We start from the raw sequence: 19087 nt of genomic DNA, 5'->3' as shown, positions 1-19087 counted from the left end.
TTTCAGCATATAGTTTGTTTAGTTTCCGGGGTAACCTCTTGTATATTATATCTTGATTTTAGATTCTCCCAATGTTCAATTAAAAAAGGTGTGGCAGGGAGTATGCTCTTGACCGTAGTACATACAATTTCGGAGCTTTCTTTTTCTAAACTTGTCTAAGTATACACCAAATCCTCCGAAACCGGAGAGGAATTGTGACAGGTGGTACTCCACGTCGTCGTGTTTCCTCCCCAGCCACGGTCCTATCTCAGGAATAAGCTTCTTTGTCCACGCCCCAGTTGTAGCGGCGTTCTACTTCTCTTGCCATTCTTGTAGCAAAAGATTAGTGGCATCTTCCCTGTCCATGCCCTTATAGCTCCATTTCATTTGGATAGCCCATAACTGGATCGGCGGTATCCCGGCCAGGGCTCCCGCTGCATCCGGCGATACCGTTCGGTACGCCGCCACGTTTTTGGTGATTTACTTTTGATCTAAGTACTGTTAGTAGGTAGGCAATAAACGTTTTAGCATCAGAAACTGGTAAAGCGAAAATACAGGATGAACCGCACCGAATGGCCGACTGATTTCTGTGACTGAGAAGCACCAAGAAGTGGATGAACTGATTCAAAATCATACATAGAGACTTTAAATCACCTTCGAAGACCTATGTGTAGTGTTAGACAATCTTGAGCCAATAATTCTGCAACACTATTGGGCGGCCATAGCACATCGCGTCCAACCGCAGAGGTTCTTTTAAAGTTAAAAACTGAACCTATTTCACATCCTCTATAAACATCTCATTTAACGATTCATTTGTTACCCCAACTAAAGAGGGAAATTAAGGGTATTCATTTCACCGCTGATAATGAACTAAAGAACGCAGGGAGGTCTTGGATCAAAAAAAGATTGTCAGCATTCCTCATTGACGGAAAAAACTGGTTCAACATGGAAGAAATGTGTAGCTGTAAATAAAGACTTCGTTTAAAAAATAAATTTAAGTTTTTTTAGCAAACAGAATGTTCGTTTATGTTATATTTGTTGTTTCATTTCACTATCTCTTTTCATTTGTGAATCATGAGCGAATGTTTTTGTAGATTAAGACACATCTCACAGTGTAGGACCATGTAAAAAGGCAATCGATTTTCCTTTCTATATTATTTATTCCAAATACAAACTGCCGAGATTACAATAAATTTTAATAATTATAATTAGGCAAGAGAAATATCTTTCTGCACGATTGACAAAATATATACCAGCCGTGATAAATGTTTTTTTACAAAAAAATAAAAAAGAATATCAAAAATAACTGTACTCAATGATTAAATATTATTTCACTCCTTTTTGGGCAGTAAATCAAATTTCTATTGAATAAATGATTTTCTACCTCGAAAATATCTAAGCAGACGTTTCTATCATAATCCATTTTCAAACTCAAAGGGATTTTTTTAGTAAATTTAGAATAATAAAATCAAAAACCAAGATAAAATTCCACTAAATTTTAGAATTTTCGAAGTTATCTTATTAACTGAAATGTAATTCGAGGTATGCTAATTACACACATGAATTTCTATATATGAACTAAAGGATTTTGTTGTTAAAATTTGTCTAAAATGGTAACTTTATTGATGTACTGTTAGAATTGAAACAACATAATCATTTGTTTCATATTTTACATAGTACAAGAAAAAATGTTTTCATTATCATTCACAAAATATCAAACTTTTTATTGTATACAAATTGATATACTCGGTACGAGTGGTTTTTCCAACAAAACATATCGAAATTTGGACTATAATAAAAATTATTAAATGAAAAGAATTTTTAAAAATATATAAATAATCCGTTTCTTACTTCTTTTTCGAACATTTCAATATTAATTGTTTAAATTTTACAAAAATAAAAATTATATAGCATCTTTTGTTGTTTCCTTATTCCAAAGGAATATGAATACCGATACAATGACCATAATAAATTACACAAAAAAAAGTAAAAATAAAATTTTACTTAGAATCATTATAATTTTAAGTTTTTAAATATACATCACGTCCTTTTAATTTTACAAGCTAAAATTTTAAGATTTTAAAAGCTAGTTGAATTAAGCTTTTAATTCAACTAGAATTAAAAGGACTAGAGACAGTTAATGAACAAGTAATCATTCAATCCAATGAAAGATTTAAAATTTAAAATTGTTAAATAAAAAATCAGAAGGATTAGTTTCAGGAAAGTGTATAACTGTTAAAGCTGGGGGACAAAGCAGAAGAGGCCATGACAGTTGGGATGGGAGTGGGAGGAGCATAACATTGCTATTTATTGAACGATTCCAGTTCAGGAAGACTCAGTTCTAAAAGCTGTTTTGAGAATGAAGGTATTTCGAAATGCATCGACTACGAATTAGAGTGACAATGCTAAGAAGGGCAGAAAATAACACTTAAATCAATTATGTATATATACATACACACACATATATATGTATATATACATACACACACATATATATGTATATATATATATATATATATACATATGCAAATATAAATGTGTGTGTGCGCGCGCGCGCGCGAGATTAAAGAATGACTCTCATCAACTAGACTTGCAGATTTCTATAAAAAGCTATTATTTTCTGAATCACTGGTTATCTTTATCGTTTTTTTCTTACGAGCATAAAAATAAATCAATATAATCATCAAAGAGTATTTTAACTGTTACTGACAAATTTTTTAATCTTTTCCTTTTGATGAAGCCAAAAACTATGTATTGTTGTAAAGAGACTCACTATATTTTAAATATATACATATGGGTGTGTGTTTAAATAGTTTTAAAAATTTTATGTGGTTATAATACCATCATTAATGATGACTATAAACTTAATTGATAAAAATAATAATAAATCTAAACATAATAATATTAAAAAATTAAATTATTTCAAGAATCGTTTTATTTATTTATTTTCCTATTTGAAGTAAAGATGATGATTTAAAAAAAAATCTCACTTTCTTTAATTTCTTTAATAACATTAAATAAGATATTCTGATTCTAGTAACAAAGAATCGAACTTTATGAAACACATCTAATCTTCCTAAAATTATTGTTATTATTATATTATTTGTTTTCATCAAAAGAAAGATGAAGTTTTAAAAAGCTTTTCCGGTTTGTATTACTTATTTGTTTTCATTTAAATCATCATTTTCTTTTGATAAATATTTATAATTAAGTTAGACTAATTACTACATTTTATTCAAAGAATTTTGCTTTAATTTTTGATTTCCTTTTTAAAATTTATAATCGAAATTTTAGACTGTATTTTTGTTTCTTAATGAAAATATGATTATAAAATATATTACATCGGTAATAAAATTAGTTCCTAATTAGAAAATGTTCACGTATTATTAAAATCATCTCTTATGAAAAAAGAACTGATTTAAAAGAGAAATAAATTTTTGAATTAAGATACTAATTTATTGTGCCCCTGTTATAAAGATAATGGAAAAAAAGTTATCTGGAAAACTTATATAAACTTTAGTGCACAACTTCTAAGACAAGTTGAGTTACCTGAAAATAAAAATATTACTATGTAAGCACTAAAATTAACTACAAAAAGTCAGTCTATAAAATATGTAACAAAATTATTTTACAGTAAATAAAACATAACTTACGATTCTAAATTATTTTAAATATTTTGATATTTTATTAATTTTTTTTTACTGATCAGTCAAATTTTACAATTGGACACCAACTGTGACCATAAAAAGTAAAATTTTTATCTAAGAGTAACATGAAAGGAGACCATACAAAGATAGCTCACCTAAAATACAGTATTAATAAATTGGATCATCTCTCATGATACAAACGAAACAATAAAAAAAAATACAACGAAAACAGATAACAAACAATAAAGTCATAAAACATTAAAGTTATCCTGACTGACCCCGTATAGGAAAACACCCTTTTGACAATCACGGTCGCCACCACAACTCCTCCGTTCATAACCCTGATGGGCTTTACCGGAGATCGTCATTTAGATCCTCTAAACTTGATAACACAACAAAGTGTCGATGAAAAGGTACAAAATTTTTCGAGGCTGTTATAGTTGAAAATAGAAAACAGATTCTTAAGCGTTTTAATGAAATGGATAGTAACGACGAGCAGGGTTCTTATTTATCTGGGTTAATAAGTGTTCCAGTCGTGCAACGAAGACAAAATCGGCAATGTGAAAACGACACAAATAGGTACAAACACTTTCTTTTTAAAATAAGATATAACATTGACAAAATAGTTAAAGATGTTGAAATTTGCAGACAACCATTTATTTTTGTAAATGTGTTAAGCAGGAAAAATTGAATTCTTGTAAGAATGGATAAATTTACGACATATATCGCCTAAATACAATTGCGATAGTTTTTTTTTAAAATCACAATAATAGGCTATACTCATTAACTGACAACATTATTGCTACCATAAAAAAATCATACTGCACAATCTAAAGGCAGACATAGTCATTATAATATATTTATAAAGTATTACTTTTTCAATACTTATTTTTTAATTTGTAGCACCCTTTTTATATTTTAATTTATTTTTAAAATTTAATTATATTAATAAATAATATTTTATTTGAGTACTATTAAATATTTTTTTTTTATTTCAAAACAAAAATTAACAAAAAAAGTGAAAAAAGTGCGTTGGTTTGTTTGTTGTGGGTGTTCATATTTTCATTAATTCGTTGTATGAAGTAAAGAAAGTATTGTGACCGCAAAAAATTTCGGTTTTCAGATTGCAAGGGAAATATCCATTTTAACTAATTATAGCGTAACGTCTGTACGTACGTATATACCTATGGTCGTATGTATCTCGCATAAGTCAAAAATGATTAGCCGTAGGATGTTGAAATTTTAGATTTAGGTTTGTTGTAGTTGTGCACCTCCGCTTTTGATTGCAATCGACTGCACCAAAAGTTTCCAAAAAAACCAAAAATAAAAAAAAATGTAATTTTGAACTTTTACTTAACTGCAATAATAAGCTCTAATTGAGAGCTTTTCAACGATATATCATCAGTGGTACTTATTTTCATTTGTTCCAGAGTTATAGCCAAATAAAATTTTAATTAATGAAATATTTGGATATTTGGGAAAGCACATCAGTTTGAATCAAACTACATCATCTTTATTTTTAACTTTTTTTAATTTAAATATATTGATTTATTTATAATTATTAACCTATGATTGTAAAAAAAAAATTACAATAAATTATAATTCATTAACAATAAAAAAAAAATATGAAAAAATTTTCGCAGATATAATGAAATAAAATTTTATGTACTTTTCATTTAAAAAAAAAAATGTTTATATGAAATTTAATAGGCGTATAAGACAGCCATGTGGTGTCCATATAAGAATTTTTAGCTGTTATTAGCGCAGAGCGGACAACTGGTGCACCGGGCAGCTGCGTGCAGCGCACGGAAGATTTATAATTCTCGAACGATTCATTCGTTCGAGCGATTTATACTTCTTGGTACGAAAGATTTATCTAAAACTATATTTGTGTTTTGTTGATAAAAAAGGAAAGCATTGGGGTAAGAGCTGTTTTAAAAATCACAACTCAAGAAACAGCTAAAAATACTTAGGATTTTGAGTTTTTGTTGTTGTTAGAACGCTAAATTCATGAACTCTATTTAGTTACAGTTTACAAAAACATTTAAACAAAATCATGTGGAATGAAATATAAAAGATGTAACATTTTCGCGGTGGGCCGTAGGTCCACCTTTTTTCTAGTGTTATTCATAATAATCTGTCAAGGGAAATAGGTGTTAAGCTCTCAATTTAACCCCTTCTTTACCTGTAAATTTTGTATCGAGATTGAATATATATATATATTTGTTTTTGATTCTCATTTCTGTTGGGATTGACATTTTTAGAAAACAATATTTATCTACAAGTTACTATTAATTAAAGTCCAATAGACTCTTTTTTTTAACAGTTATGTAAAATTTAATAAGATTAAAACTGACAAAACCTTCTTTTCTCCTGTGACTTCATATGTTAAATAATATATCTATAATGGCTACAGGTGACCTGAGACGAAGAGTTCTCCCTAAAAATGACGTAAATTACGTTCTTCCCAAAATTTACCATAGCCATTTCTCAAAAATCTTTCTCTGTTGCCATCAATCTGAAAAATTTGACTGCAGTGAGCTTCCAAAGTCTTCTGTTCTATGCCTTCCTCTTGAGCTGTTGATAGGTTTGGCAGTTCATGTCATTCTTGATCTACCTGATATATTCCACTTTCTTCCTCTTCATAGGTGGTTCTTTACCTCAATCGTACCCTCAGTAACGGAGTTCAGGATCCCCTCGGTCTCAGCAGTCATCCTATTAATAAATCTCTTCTTCTCGTAGAGTCCACAGGAATCTATTTTTATTTATATATGTTTTAGCACATCCTCGTTAGTTACTTTGTCTGTCCATCTTATTTTTAACAATTACTTGATACACCGGTTCAAACGGTACTAGATTCTTTCTTCTGGGTATTCCAACCGTCCAACTTTCCTCCCGTACAGCGCTACGTTGCAAACATATGTTTTGAGTAACTGCTTCCTTCCTTTCATATTGACAGTACTGGAACACAGCAGATCCTTATTTTTACAAAATGCTACTTTTTCTATAAGTATACGTGTTTTTATGTATTTTTTTCTTCTGCCATTTGATGTTATTACGCTGCCCAAGTATTTAAATTCCCTAACCTGATTTAAGGTTTCATTCTCCAGCTGCACTTGCACCCATATATATTCTCATCCACTAACCATAACTTTCCTTTTTGATTTATTAATTCTCAAGTTTTACTTATTGTTAAAAATGTCGACCATTTTATTAATAGTCTTGTTCATATCTTCTTCGATATCTGTGATGACCGCTACATGAAATCTTATCATATCTATTTATCATAGCCATTTTTAAGAATGGCTATTATAAAATCCTGCAGTATGTTAAATCCAAAGAACATCATATATATGTTGTTAATTTTTTGCAAGTGAGACACATTTATTCTGTTTAATACAGAGACCTCCTGAATAAGAGTCCACATTATTTATTTTAACGAAAACAACTACGGTTGGTGCCTCTTGTTGCTAAGTTAATTTACAAGCACCAAAGCCACAAGAAAATATTGGTATTCAGACAGTGCAAAAAAAAATCCTCGGTTTTAAAGTGAAATAAGTATGAAAGAGATTCAAATTATTAACTTTTCAATAGAAGGTATGTGATGAATTATTCTGACATTCATCATTATTTCAGGTTCATTTCTGATTTGTCTTTTTTTTCTTTAATCGTTTACTTATCAATCTGCTATTTTTCTATCGAACATCAAACTGTGATCCTTCATCTACAGATTGCTGCCGAAAAGAAAAATATTAACAAATTAGAAGTTAAATCTACTTTTGTATTTTATAACAACAATTTACGATATAATTCTTTTTCAGCATTACCGGAAGAAGGACCTCGTATATCAGGAGGACGTCCAAGATATCAAGTTGGAGAAACTGTTCGTCTTAACTGTACTTCAGGGAGGTCTAAACCAGCTGCACAGTTGATGTGGTTCATAAATGGCGAACAGGTAAATATTTATGAAATCTCTTTAAAATATTAACTATTATTACTGTTGCTAAAGACCAGCATACAGGATTTAGTACATTGTAAATTGTGTGTAACCGGTCTCGAAAATTACTATCCATAGAAAATTTAGTTTTTGTTACTAAAAATGATATATAGATGTGGAAAATTATATTTTTTATGCTTTAGAATGAAAATTTACAATCGTTTTCTCCCAATGAAATTATACGTAAATAATATATTAAAGTATTATAAGAGGGAGGACCATCCAATGATATCCTCTCCACGAAAACAAACAGTAAATGATTAAAATAACTGAATATGTCCATGTTAATTAACATACTAAGTATTATTGTTTTAACTAAGATCCAATAAACATTCATTATGTAAAAACCACTATCATTATTGGGTTCTATAACTTTTCCAACCTATGGATTACATGTGGCCAACACATTCAGTTCGTGCAAGATGTTTTTTATCAAATAGAAGATCCTTATGCACATATGACCACACGTAGATAAATTATCGAATGCAACATAAAATACAGATATAGATAAAAGGCTGACAAAATAAGCAGATATTGGTAAATCTAAGTAAGAATACAATAAACAGTAATAGCATTAGAACACGAGCCGTAAATAGGTAGCAACAGTGAAAACAAAATTAAAACAGAAACAGGTAAATGCACAAGGTACAAAAATATCGAAAAAACATGAAAATAGAGTATCATAAATTAAAAATATAAAAATACAGCAAAATTAAATTTAAAAAATAATAATAAAATTTCTATTCAGCTTCCTATATTTATTTTATCTTGCATTTGACCACACAATTTTAGATGTTGTATTCCTATAATTTTACTATTAGGCTTATATTTAACAAAATAATACAAATAAATCTAAGTTTTTAAAGATTATTCAATCTATGTAACCGTACATAAAATAATGACTGAATGATAAATAAATAGGCAAGTACGGAATGTTTGATAGTTAACAAAAAAGTGCATAAAAATTTAGCAGAATATGAATATGGAAGTTAAGTACTTGTTTAGTTTTTGCTCACGACGAGATAAAATGGTTTTACCGTAGATGATTTCATCATATATCCTTGAACGTTTCGAATAAATTTCGAGTCTAATTACTGTTGATAAGACATCAACGAAACTTTGTTGTTTCAAAATTAAACAATAATATTAAACTTGAATAAAAATTTTCAACATTGAATAAATTAATCAATTGATTAATTTAAACCCGAATCTTGAAATTTTGTAGAGTATAGTTTTCAGATAATTTAATTTTCTCTGAGTATCTAAAATATTTTCTATGATCTAGTTCAAAACACGATAAAGTTGTACAACAGAAAAAGCAACCTTTTTTTATTTGTTGGACTCAGGTACATTATTGCACTAATTAGATAATTCCTTTAAGTTGATTTATCACTTTGGATAGGTATTCCGGCACATTCATTCAGGAATGCGAGGTATAAATCCTAATTATTTTGCTTAATTTTGTCAATTATCGTTATGATTGATACCTTCAGCTGAATAAATCAATTCTTATAAAATTAGGTACGATAACTTCTGAGTATAAACAATTTGTGCCATTTAATTTTCTTTATAAATGGTCAATAGAGTAAGGAGTTACCGTCACTATGGCTTCTATACCTTAAAAAAATTGAATTTTTTAACGTTTTTTCAGAGTAGAATCTTTTTACATAAATCTTTACTTCCATACTTACATACTTTAACGTTGCAATTAATTTTCCTTCTAAACAGCAATCTTTCGAGGGCGAAGCCCTCATAAATACAAGTGGAACAATATAGAACTCTGAATTACATAAATATATATTTTTTAAATACTGTATATTAAAAAAAAATAAATAAACTTAAAACAAATTATATAATTTTTTATAATTATATAAAAAAATATTTTTCTTAAATATAAAACTATTTTTATTTCAAAACACCCCTCCATTATATAAAAATTTATCTACCGAAATATATTTTTTCGTAAAAAGTTTCTTATTTATTTAAAAAATTAAAAACTCTATAAGTGGAATATGTGAACCTTTGGAACTTAGATACGCCTGATTAAAAAAATAATAATTTACTATTTCTCAAAATTTAAACATCTGTTTTTACTACCTTGTACGAAGTAAAGGAAGTATTGTGATCGCGAAAAATTTCGGTTTCCGATTTCAACGGAAATTAAAATTTAAGTTGATATACATACGTAATTATCTCGCGTACCTCAAAAATGATTAGCCGTAGGAAGTAGAAAGTTTAGATTTAGGACTGTGTAACATGCAGTTGTGCATCTCCCCTTTTGATTGCAGTCGAAAAAGTGTTCAAAAAAGCCCAAAATCAAAAACAAAAATGAACTATTGACATTTTCTTAACTGCAGTAATAAGCACTCATTGAGTGCTTTTCATCGATATAACAGAAGTGGTACTTATTTTCATTGGTTCCAAAGTTGTAGCCAAATAAAATTTTAATAAATGAAACATTTGGATCTTACAAGGAGAAGGCACACCGGTTCGAATTAGACTTCATCTCCTTTTTTTTTTTAAATTTAAATATATTGATTTATTAATAATTATTAACCTCTGATTATAAAAAAATACAATAAATAATAATTCAATAATAACAATAAAAAAATATATCAAAAAAATTCAAAGTTATTTGAAAAAAAAATGTTATGTAATTCTCATTTTACAAAATGTCTATATATAATTTAATAGACGTAGAAGGTGTTATCCCCATCAGATGTTTTTTAATATTATTAAACACATTTGAATCAAGAAACAAAATATTTATTTCCACTTATGTCATAATGTAAACTGCATATTGTTTATGTTTGACGAGTGTATTGGCAATTACTAGTAAACAAAAGATTTTTTTTTACGAAAAAAGAAAATGATAAACGTAGTGTGTAATCCTTTTGATAAATGCTTACTTTATATAATTTATATGAGAAGGGTGAGGGGATACAACAGGGCTGGTTGGTTGGTTTTGTTTTATCTTTATTAATGAACACTAAATTTAACAGTAACAGTACGAGTAACGGAGTACATTTTCCTTCCTTTTCCTTTTATACATGACGTGAACACTCTCACTCACTTACACTCTTGTAGTAACTTTCTGTCTAACTAAGAAGACAAAGTTTAATAGCTTTTACAAGAGTACTGAAATTTCACGACACTCAAGAGAATTGGTCCCTTTTATTAAAAAAAGTAGTAGGATTTAATAAAATAATAAATCCCGAAAAATATTTTGTATTCCTATATCTTTTATTAACAAAAACCTTTATTAACATTCATTCATTTAAATAGAGGTATGTGTGATTCAATTAAACAACATTCGAACATTATTAATTGAAATAACAACGGACCAAAACATTTAACAAACTTTTCAATAAAGTTACTGTACGTATAAACTGGTACCATCTAAGTAAGATAAGTAGTAGCCAACCGGGAATGAATCACAAGTCACTCATGAGAATGTTGTATCTACTCGTGCGTATAATAACTACTACATTCCAAAATTACTAAGTAAAACTAAATTTTGAAAGTGGTTTCCCGCATAACCCAATATACTGCTATATATCAACTATACTCGTTAAAACATTCAGTGGTATAAGCAATGTTTTCATTCTGTTAAGGATTAACTGAATAATATATATCTTCACTTACACTTAAAAAGCAATTTATATCTTAGATGCTTTCTCATCACAAAGATCAGGAAAGACATGGCAAAAAATCTGATGTGAACATCACATGACTTTCTTGTACGCCTATTAAATTAAATATACAATTTTTTTAAAAAGAAAAGTACATAAAATTTTATTTCATTAATAACCTGTGATATTTTATAATTTTGTTTTTCTTTTTGTTGTTATGGAATTATTATTTATTGTGAAACATGTTTACAATCAGAGGTTAACAATTATTAATAAATCAATATATTTAAATACAAAAGAAAGAAAGTTAAAAAAAAAGCAGATGAAGTCGGATTTGAACCGATGTAAAATCCAAATATTTCATTAATAAAATTTTATTTAGTTATTACTCTGAAACCAATAAAAATAAGTACCACTAATGATATACCGTTGAAAAGCTCTCAATGAGGGCTTATTACTGCACTTAAGAAAAAGTCCAAAATAAAAATATTTTTAATTTTGGGATTATTTAGACACTTTTGGTCCAGTGAATTGTCATCAAAAGGGTAGGTGCAGAACTAGATGTTATGACAGTCCAAAATCCAAAATTTCAATCGCTAATCTTTTTTGAGTTTTACTAGGTACATACACGCACATATTTACGTACAGACCACACGCCGAAACTAGTCAAAATAGATTCAGGGATGGTTAAAATGAATATTTCCGTTGAAATCTGAAAACCGAAATTTTTCGCGATACAATACTTCCTTTACTTCGTACAAGGAAGTAAAAACTAATATATTCCTTTAGACAGGAAATAGAGAATTACATATCGAATATTACTAAGTATAAGAAATCTTCATAAATTTTGATATACCGTTGAAAAGCTCTCAATGAGGGCTTATTACTGCAGTTAAGAAAAAGTCCAAAATAAAAATATTTTTAATTTTGGGATTATTTAGACACTTTTGGTCCAGTGAATTGTCATCAAAAGGGTAGGTGCAGAACTAGATGTTATGACAGTCCAAAATCCAAAATTTCAATCGCTAATCTTTTTTGAGTTTTACTAGGTACATACACGCACATATTTACGTACAGACCACACGCCGAAACTAGTCAAAATGGATTCAGGGATGGTTAAAATGAATATTTCCGTTGAAATCTGAAAACCGAAATTTTTCGCGATACAATACTTCCTTTACTTCGTACAAGGAAGTAAAAACTAATATATTCCTTTAGACAGGAAATAGAGAATTACATATCGAATATTACTAAGTATAAGAAATCTTCATAAATTTTCAACTGTTAATATATAAGTATAAAATGTATCTAAAGTTTTAACTAAAAAGGAGCTATTCTTCGGTAAGAAATTATCCTACCCATAGTGTCCCCATGAAGATCTCGAAAATTTTAAATTGCCACTTTAACATTTTAAATTGAAATTGTAGCGTTTTGATATATCATTTTAAAAAGTATTAAATAAAAATTTTATCAGGCTACGACAACCTTAATCAAAATGATAGTAATTTAAAATATTTCAAAGCTAATTTCAAAAGTAGTTTCTTTAATAAATGAAACACTGTTATATGTTTCTTAATAATCATGGAAAAAATTAAATTTATCAAATATTTTTATAGTTTATTAAATAAACGTTATCAAAACAAGCCTATTTTAAACAATATTACTTATAATAAATGTTACAAATGCGATTTAAAATTTAAATCAAATGATGATTTCATACCGGCTACATGAAAATTAGTAAAATTTTTTTTAATAGTTAAAAACATATAAAATAAATTCATTACGAACGAATAAATCACCTAAATGATAATTCTTTCCTTTTTGTTATTGGATAAAATAAATAAAAATTATAGTAAATTAATTATCTACCTTTTTCCTTATTTCTATTATAAATATATAACACGAGTATGGATACAAAAAGTGTAAATATTATTGATGTTAAAGCTTTTTTGAATTCTTATATCCTGAATTACGCTATTTACTCGTACATTTCCTTTTATTGGATTACATTAGCATTTCTCATTTTTGTACTATAAAAATGAAAATACAGTATAGTAAAATAAATGGTCCACTTTGTAGAAAGTATGAAATGATTATAAACACGCGCGCGCGCTCACACACACTCAATGTATAATATATATATATATATATATATATATATATATAAACATTAATTTCAATATAAATTAGTGTCATGTGTCGTATAATGTATAATTTTCTTGTATATTCTACTAACATTTTTATTATATTATTGTTATGTGTAATTTCCCCCATTACGATATTGTTCTATTTGCTCAATATGTATGTATTAGTATATGTGTGTATTTGCTTATAAGATCTGAACAAGCAAATACATTATTTATGAACTATAATATGACGAGTAAATACAAATATATAAAATATACGAATAGTTTAGATTAAATCTCAATATATTTTACATTTTATTTGTAACTAGTGTACTCTACATAAATTTAAAAGACATGCAACTCGCTTCCTTATATATAATTTACGAGTTCACTTCCTCATAAAAACGCACGGTATACTGAAATGAGCTTAATTGTCAAATTTGTGCTCATTTAATTTTCATTAAACATATCAATAAATAATTATATATAAACAATTTTATATTTTGATGTATCCTTTATTAGAAATAAAGGATCTTGTAAATGCAGATAATTTTTCGGTTATAAAACATAGGAAAGCATTCAAGTGTTGTTATAATTTGCATCTCTGCTTATTAAAACAGAATGTTTTAATTCATAAAAATATATTTCTATTTAGCTACTTTATAAACTAATTTTAACAATTATTTATCTCATTATATACTTTTTTTATATTTTTTATTAATCTGTTAATTTCAAGTGTATTTCAAATTACTGAATAGACCTAAAGGTTTTTTATAAAGACAGAGTTTTATGTTTTGAGAGCTAGGCTCACATTAATAACTTCAGTAAATAAAGGTTACATAACCTGAACAAGAGAACCCTCAAAAACTGTTAAAAATTTTACTTAGAATTTATAACGAAAAAGCTTGAATAATCGTGATTATTTCCGTTTCGTGAAATACATTAATTTTTTATCGTTAAATACATTATTTTATTAACTAACTTTTATTACAAAATAAATAATTGTTACGTTTTCGCCTTTTTTTTGCTAAGTTTGAGTCTTCAACCCATTATGTCTTTTGTTTTATCAGTTTCATTATTAACACTGCAGTGATCGCGCGGTTCAGAAATGCCCGGTTGGTTGCACGGAGTACTATTGTAATCCATGAGGATTTTTTTTTAATTCTAAATTTTTTTAAAATAAACTTTATCGGAGATGGTGCTGCGGAAAACACAAATTTTTATATAACTTTCAACTATTTATATTGAAAATTATAATTATTAGTACCAAAACACAAAACTGCTGTGGTATGCTGTTTAGAAAACAACTTAAACACCAAAATTGATTAAATATTTTGAACACAAAATAATAATACATATTACATCTTTAGAACATAAAATAAATTACAAAAACTATTCCATATTTATAATTAAATATATATGGACACCACATGACTTCCTTTTACGCCTATAAAATAATATATACACACTTTTGAAAAGTACATAAAATATTATTACATTTACTTCTGAAATTTGTAAAAATTCTTTTATTGATATTGAATTATTATTTATTGTAATTTTTTTTTTACCATTAGAGGTTAATAATTATTAATAAATCTATATATGTAAATTAAAATAAGAGTTGAAAAAAAAAGATGATGAAGTCTGATTCAAACCGATGTGCCTTCCCAAATAATCAAATATTTCATTAATTAAAATTTTATTTGGCTGTAACATTGCAATTATGAAAATAAGTATCACTTATGATACATCGTTGAAAAGGTTTCAATAATGGCTTATTACTGCGGTGGACAAAGTCCAAAACCCAATTTTTTTGAATTTTGGGTTTTTTTGACATTTTTGGTTCAGTCGATTGCAATCAAAAGGGGAGGTGCACAATTGGATGTTATAACAGTCCTAAACCCAAAATTTCAACATCTTATGGCTAATCGTTTTTGAATTATGCAAGACACATATTTAGGTACAGACGTCAGCCCAAAACTAGTCAAAATGGATTCAGGGATGGTAAAAATGAATATTTCCTTTGAAACCTGAAAACCTAAATTTTTCGCGATCACAATAGTTCCTTTACTTCGTACAAGGATGTAAAAAACAGATCCATGACTATAAACACTTTGCTGTCATAATTTTTATTTAAGTTTAAAACATTTAAGTTGGAAATATTATAACTGACTAAAAAATAAAACTTATGGTAATTACAAAACAAATTTACCTGAAAACTCCAAAATAGATTACATATTTAGAACACAAAATAATAATATATACTGCATATTTAGAACACAAAATAATAATATATACTGCATATTTAGAATACAAAGTGAGAAATAACTCTATTACATATTTAGAATAAAAATATAAATCTCTGACGGAAAATACTTTGCTGCCATAATTTATATAAATTTAAAGTATTTGTGTTGAAGATACAATTATTACAGAAAATCAGAAGCAGGTGTAATATTGAAACGTGGGATTCGTATTGTAGGTGGCACCTGGACTTGGGGTTCTAAGTACCAGCAAGTTGGTCAGACTTTTTTTGCCTACCAATATAGAACTCACGTCTATCAAGATGAGATTGAGGACTTTGTTCTACTACAGGAGTACTTTCTTTTTCTATTTCTATACTTTGAGCCACCTCATGAGCCTTCTCAGTGCTACAATCCTGAACTATTTCTTCAACAAAATCTTCCTCAACTTCATCTGGGTCTTCGACACCAATTATATTTTCACTGTCACTTTCGGTCGCTTCCAATCACTGCCGTATCTGTTCCTGATCACGTTCTGACATTTTTAATACAAGTACAACACTATTCAAACATAATGAAAAATTAAAAATAACTAATTTCTAAACCGAGATTCGTTTATTACATAATCCAAGGGCAAACAAAAACATTCAATACTACATCAGCAAGCACACTAAAACTGCACTGAAACATCCAGTGGGTAGCGACGAAAAGGTGCATAGATGACCGCTCACGGATTAGAGCCCTTAGCACCAGGCGGGCCAGGGAGCTCCTAGATGGGCTGCAGAGAATGCTTGCCTTGCGAATTGCTTGTGCGTACAGGACTGTATCCAATGAGGCGGTGTTTGTCATTGCCAGAGTGCTACTCTTGAGTTTCATGACGGAAGTGCGGCCTATGAGACAGCCGGGTTCAGCGGCCGGTGACGCGCGTACATAGCTTATCAACCAGTGGCAGGAGATATGGAGAGAGCCAAGAACAGGTGAATGGACCAGATCCCTCATCCCAGAAATTAAGTCTGGGTGAGGAGGAAGTTCGGAAACCTGTCTTATGAGCTGACACACTTTTTGAGTGTCCGTGGCTGCTTTTTGGCATATCTTCATAGGATTAAGAGTGCTTCTCCCCTACGCCAATATTGTGGGGTCGTTAACTCCCCAGAACAGTATGTTGTGTCTTGGTGTGGCCGATGGCATGGTGTAAGGTGCCCAGTAGTGGATGAGTTTGGGGAGTTAAGGGTCGGGAATGTAGTCTCTAAGATTCTTGTCTTGGAAGCAGCGTGGCGGAGTATAAGTACCAAGGTTGAAGCTATTGTGCGTCCAAGAGAGGCAGAGGACGGCAAACAGGAGTACCGCGCACGGGTTGTAGTTGATGAAGTGCTCTTTTTCGATCGGGGCTTGTGTTTTCTTGCTGTGCATTATATTATTATTCATTGTATTGTATATATGTAGTAGGGCGAGATTAGTTTCTGTATGTGTATTGATTTAATCAAGTGTATTGATTTTTATGTATATAGGTGATGTTGCATCGTCGGTATTTATGTATGTATTTTGTGTATTCTATTAATCGTATCTTCATGTGTTATGTAGGAGAGTATTCGGGTTGGGGCTTATGTAGGTGTGAATTTTATTGTTTTATTGTTGTATATTATACGTTTGTCATAGTAGATCTCAGTATTATTATGTAAAATTGTCTAAAAGGGTATTACCGTTCTTTATATGTAAAAAATTACTTTCGGGAGTAAATTACGTATTTAATCCATGTAAGGGAAAAAGGTGTGGAGCATAACATTGTTCAGTACACAAAATTTTGTACTTAACAATTATTTACTACTGTGTGGCCGAAAATTATTTGCGGTGGTCGTTTTTGCAGAGGTCACCCTCTTCGTAGGGTGAGGACTGAGTTAAGCCTTAAAAGCGGGTCCGGTCTCCACCTGGTATAATTGCAAAAAAAACGATGATCGCTCAAGGTCATACGTACTGTCAACAGCTTATGGCGACTAAAAAAAATTGCATGGATTACAATAGTAATCCGCGCGACCACTCCATTGTTAATGATGTCTGTATAGTAAAACAATTTAATAATTTTTTAATAAAAATTAAATACAATAATAATCTTTATGTTTATTTTGTTTACAGGCGAATTCAACATATTTACGAGGTCCTGAAACAGTTTATACAGGACGTGAAGGATTAGAGACAACGACACTAGGGTTAGAATTTCGAGTAGAAGCAAGACACTTTAGACGAGGTGACATGAAGTTAAAGTGTCTAGCTACTATAGCTACAGTCTATTGGAATTCAAATGAAGAAAGTGTTGAAGGTGATAGACCGCAACGACCCCCTGTATTAGAAGTTAAAGATACCTTCCAAGATAAATCAAGAGCTGATCGAGTACAAGGTAAAAAAAGAGTTCAATTTCATTCAGACCAACCAACCTTCGTATATCTACATCCATCCTACACATTCACACCTTGATTACCATTATCATGATGTAGCGTCTCCTATTTAGACAATTCTCTTTGCTTGTCAATTTTCCATACTTTTCTACGTTCTGTCTCTGTATTCAACATTTCATACTTTCCTTTCTCCTTAGTAGTATCCCAGTATTACTGTAATGGAACGTAAGGGTGAAGGAGTTTATTATCTCCCTAGTAATCGCAGAACCTGGACAATATCCCCTGCTGCTGTGAATTTCTTTGTTCGGTAGGATCATTATTTATTTAGTGACGGTTATAGATTTTTATGTTCTATTTATGGGCGGAGTTGGTTTTTTTCTTTCAGGTCATTTAGACCAATACGAGTTAATCGACCGGGGCTGATCGTGGAAGACTAGGCGCATACGAGCTTCGTACTCCCGGTGTAAAGCCTCTTCTGTCTATCCACTGAAGCCCTTTCAGTACTAGCGCCTTTTGGCTTAACAAGAATACGCTTTCCGGTGTCCTAGTGTTTGGAGGAAGTAATGCGCTCCCTTCTCCATAGGGAGACACATGCACTGACTGAAGTAAAATTGTAAATTTTGAAAGAAAGGCGAGTAATTGGTAAGGTGAAGTTAGGGAACTTCACTCTGGCTCTCATTTGTGTTGTATAATGGCTGGGCTGGTCGGCCAGATTCCACCCCGTTATGGTGAGTCCTTTTTTGATTCTTCGTTCTTCTTTTTTTTCTTTCTTCTTCTTATTTAGTCTTCTTTCTTCTTTGGTCGCCTTTCCGTGAACCAATTGTAATCAGATTAGAGACCTTCCTAGTATTACCATTCACTGACATCTCCCTTCTTTTTCAAACGATCATTCTTTTAGAATGATACATTCCAGAAAGCATACTTTACTTATAAGCATATACTTTACTTATAGCATTATTTACTTATAATATTTGATTCAGTTCTTATTTATTTTTATTTTTATGGTATATCAACTCTTTCGGAATATCAGTATTCTTACATCCATAATTATTCTGGAATATATTTTTTGAAAT

General features: G+C 29.6%; 1 protein-coding gene across 1 annotated transcript in view; it reads left to right on the top strand.

Moving 5' to 3' along the window:
* The window catches only part of LOC142326814 (cell adhesion molecule 2-like), a 710325-nt gene that overhangs the window by 678771 nt on the left and 12467 nt on the right, over positions 1-19087 (top strand). The window contains exons 4-5 of the mRNA XM_075369527.1: positions 7448-7581; positions 17755-18016. Of these exons, the coding sequence (XP_075225642.1) occupies positions 7448-7581; positions 17755-18016 (396 nt within the window). The remainder of the gene's footprint in view (positions 1-7447; positions 7582-17754; positions 18017-19087) is intronic.

Source organism: Lycorma delicatula, chromosome 6, assembly GCF_047948215.1.
Source record: "Lycorma delicatula isolate Av1 chromosome 6, ASM4794821v1, whole genome shotgun sequence".
Lineage (NCBI taxonomy): Eukaryota > Metazoa > Arthropoda > Insecta > Hemiptera > Fulgoridae > Lycorma > Lycorma delicatula.
The sequence above is the reverse complement of the archived record's forward strand: the minus strand, read 5'-3'. Positions and strand labels throughout refer to the sequence as shown.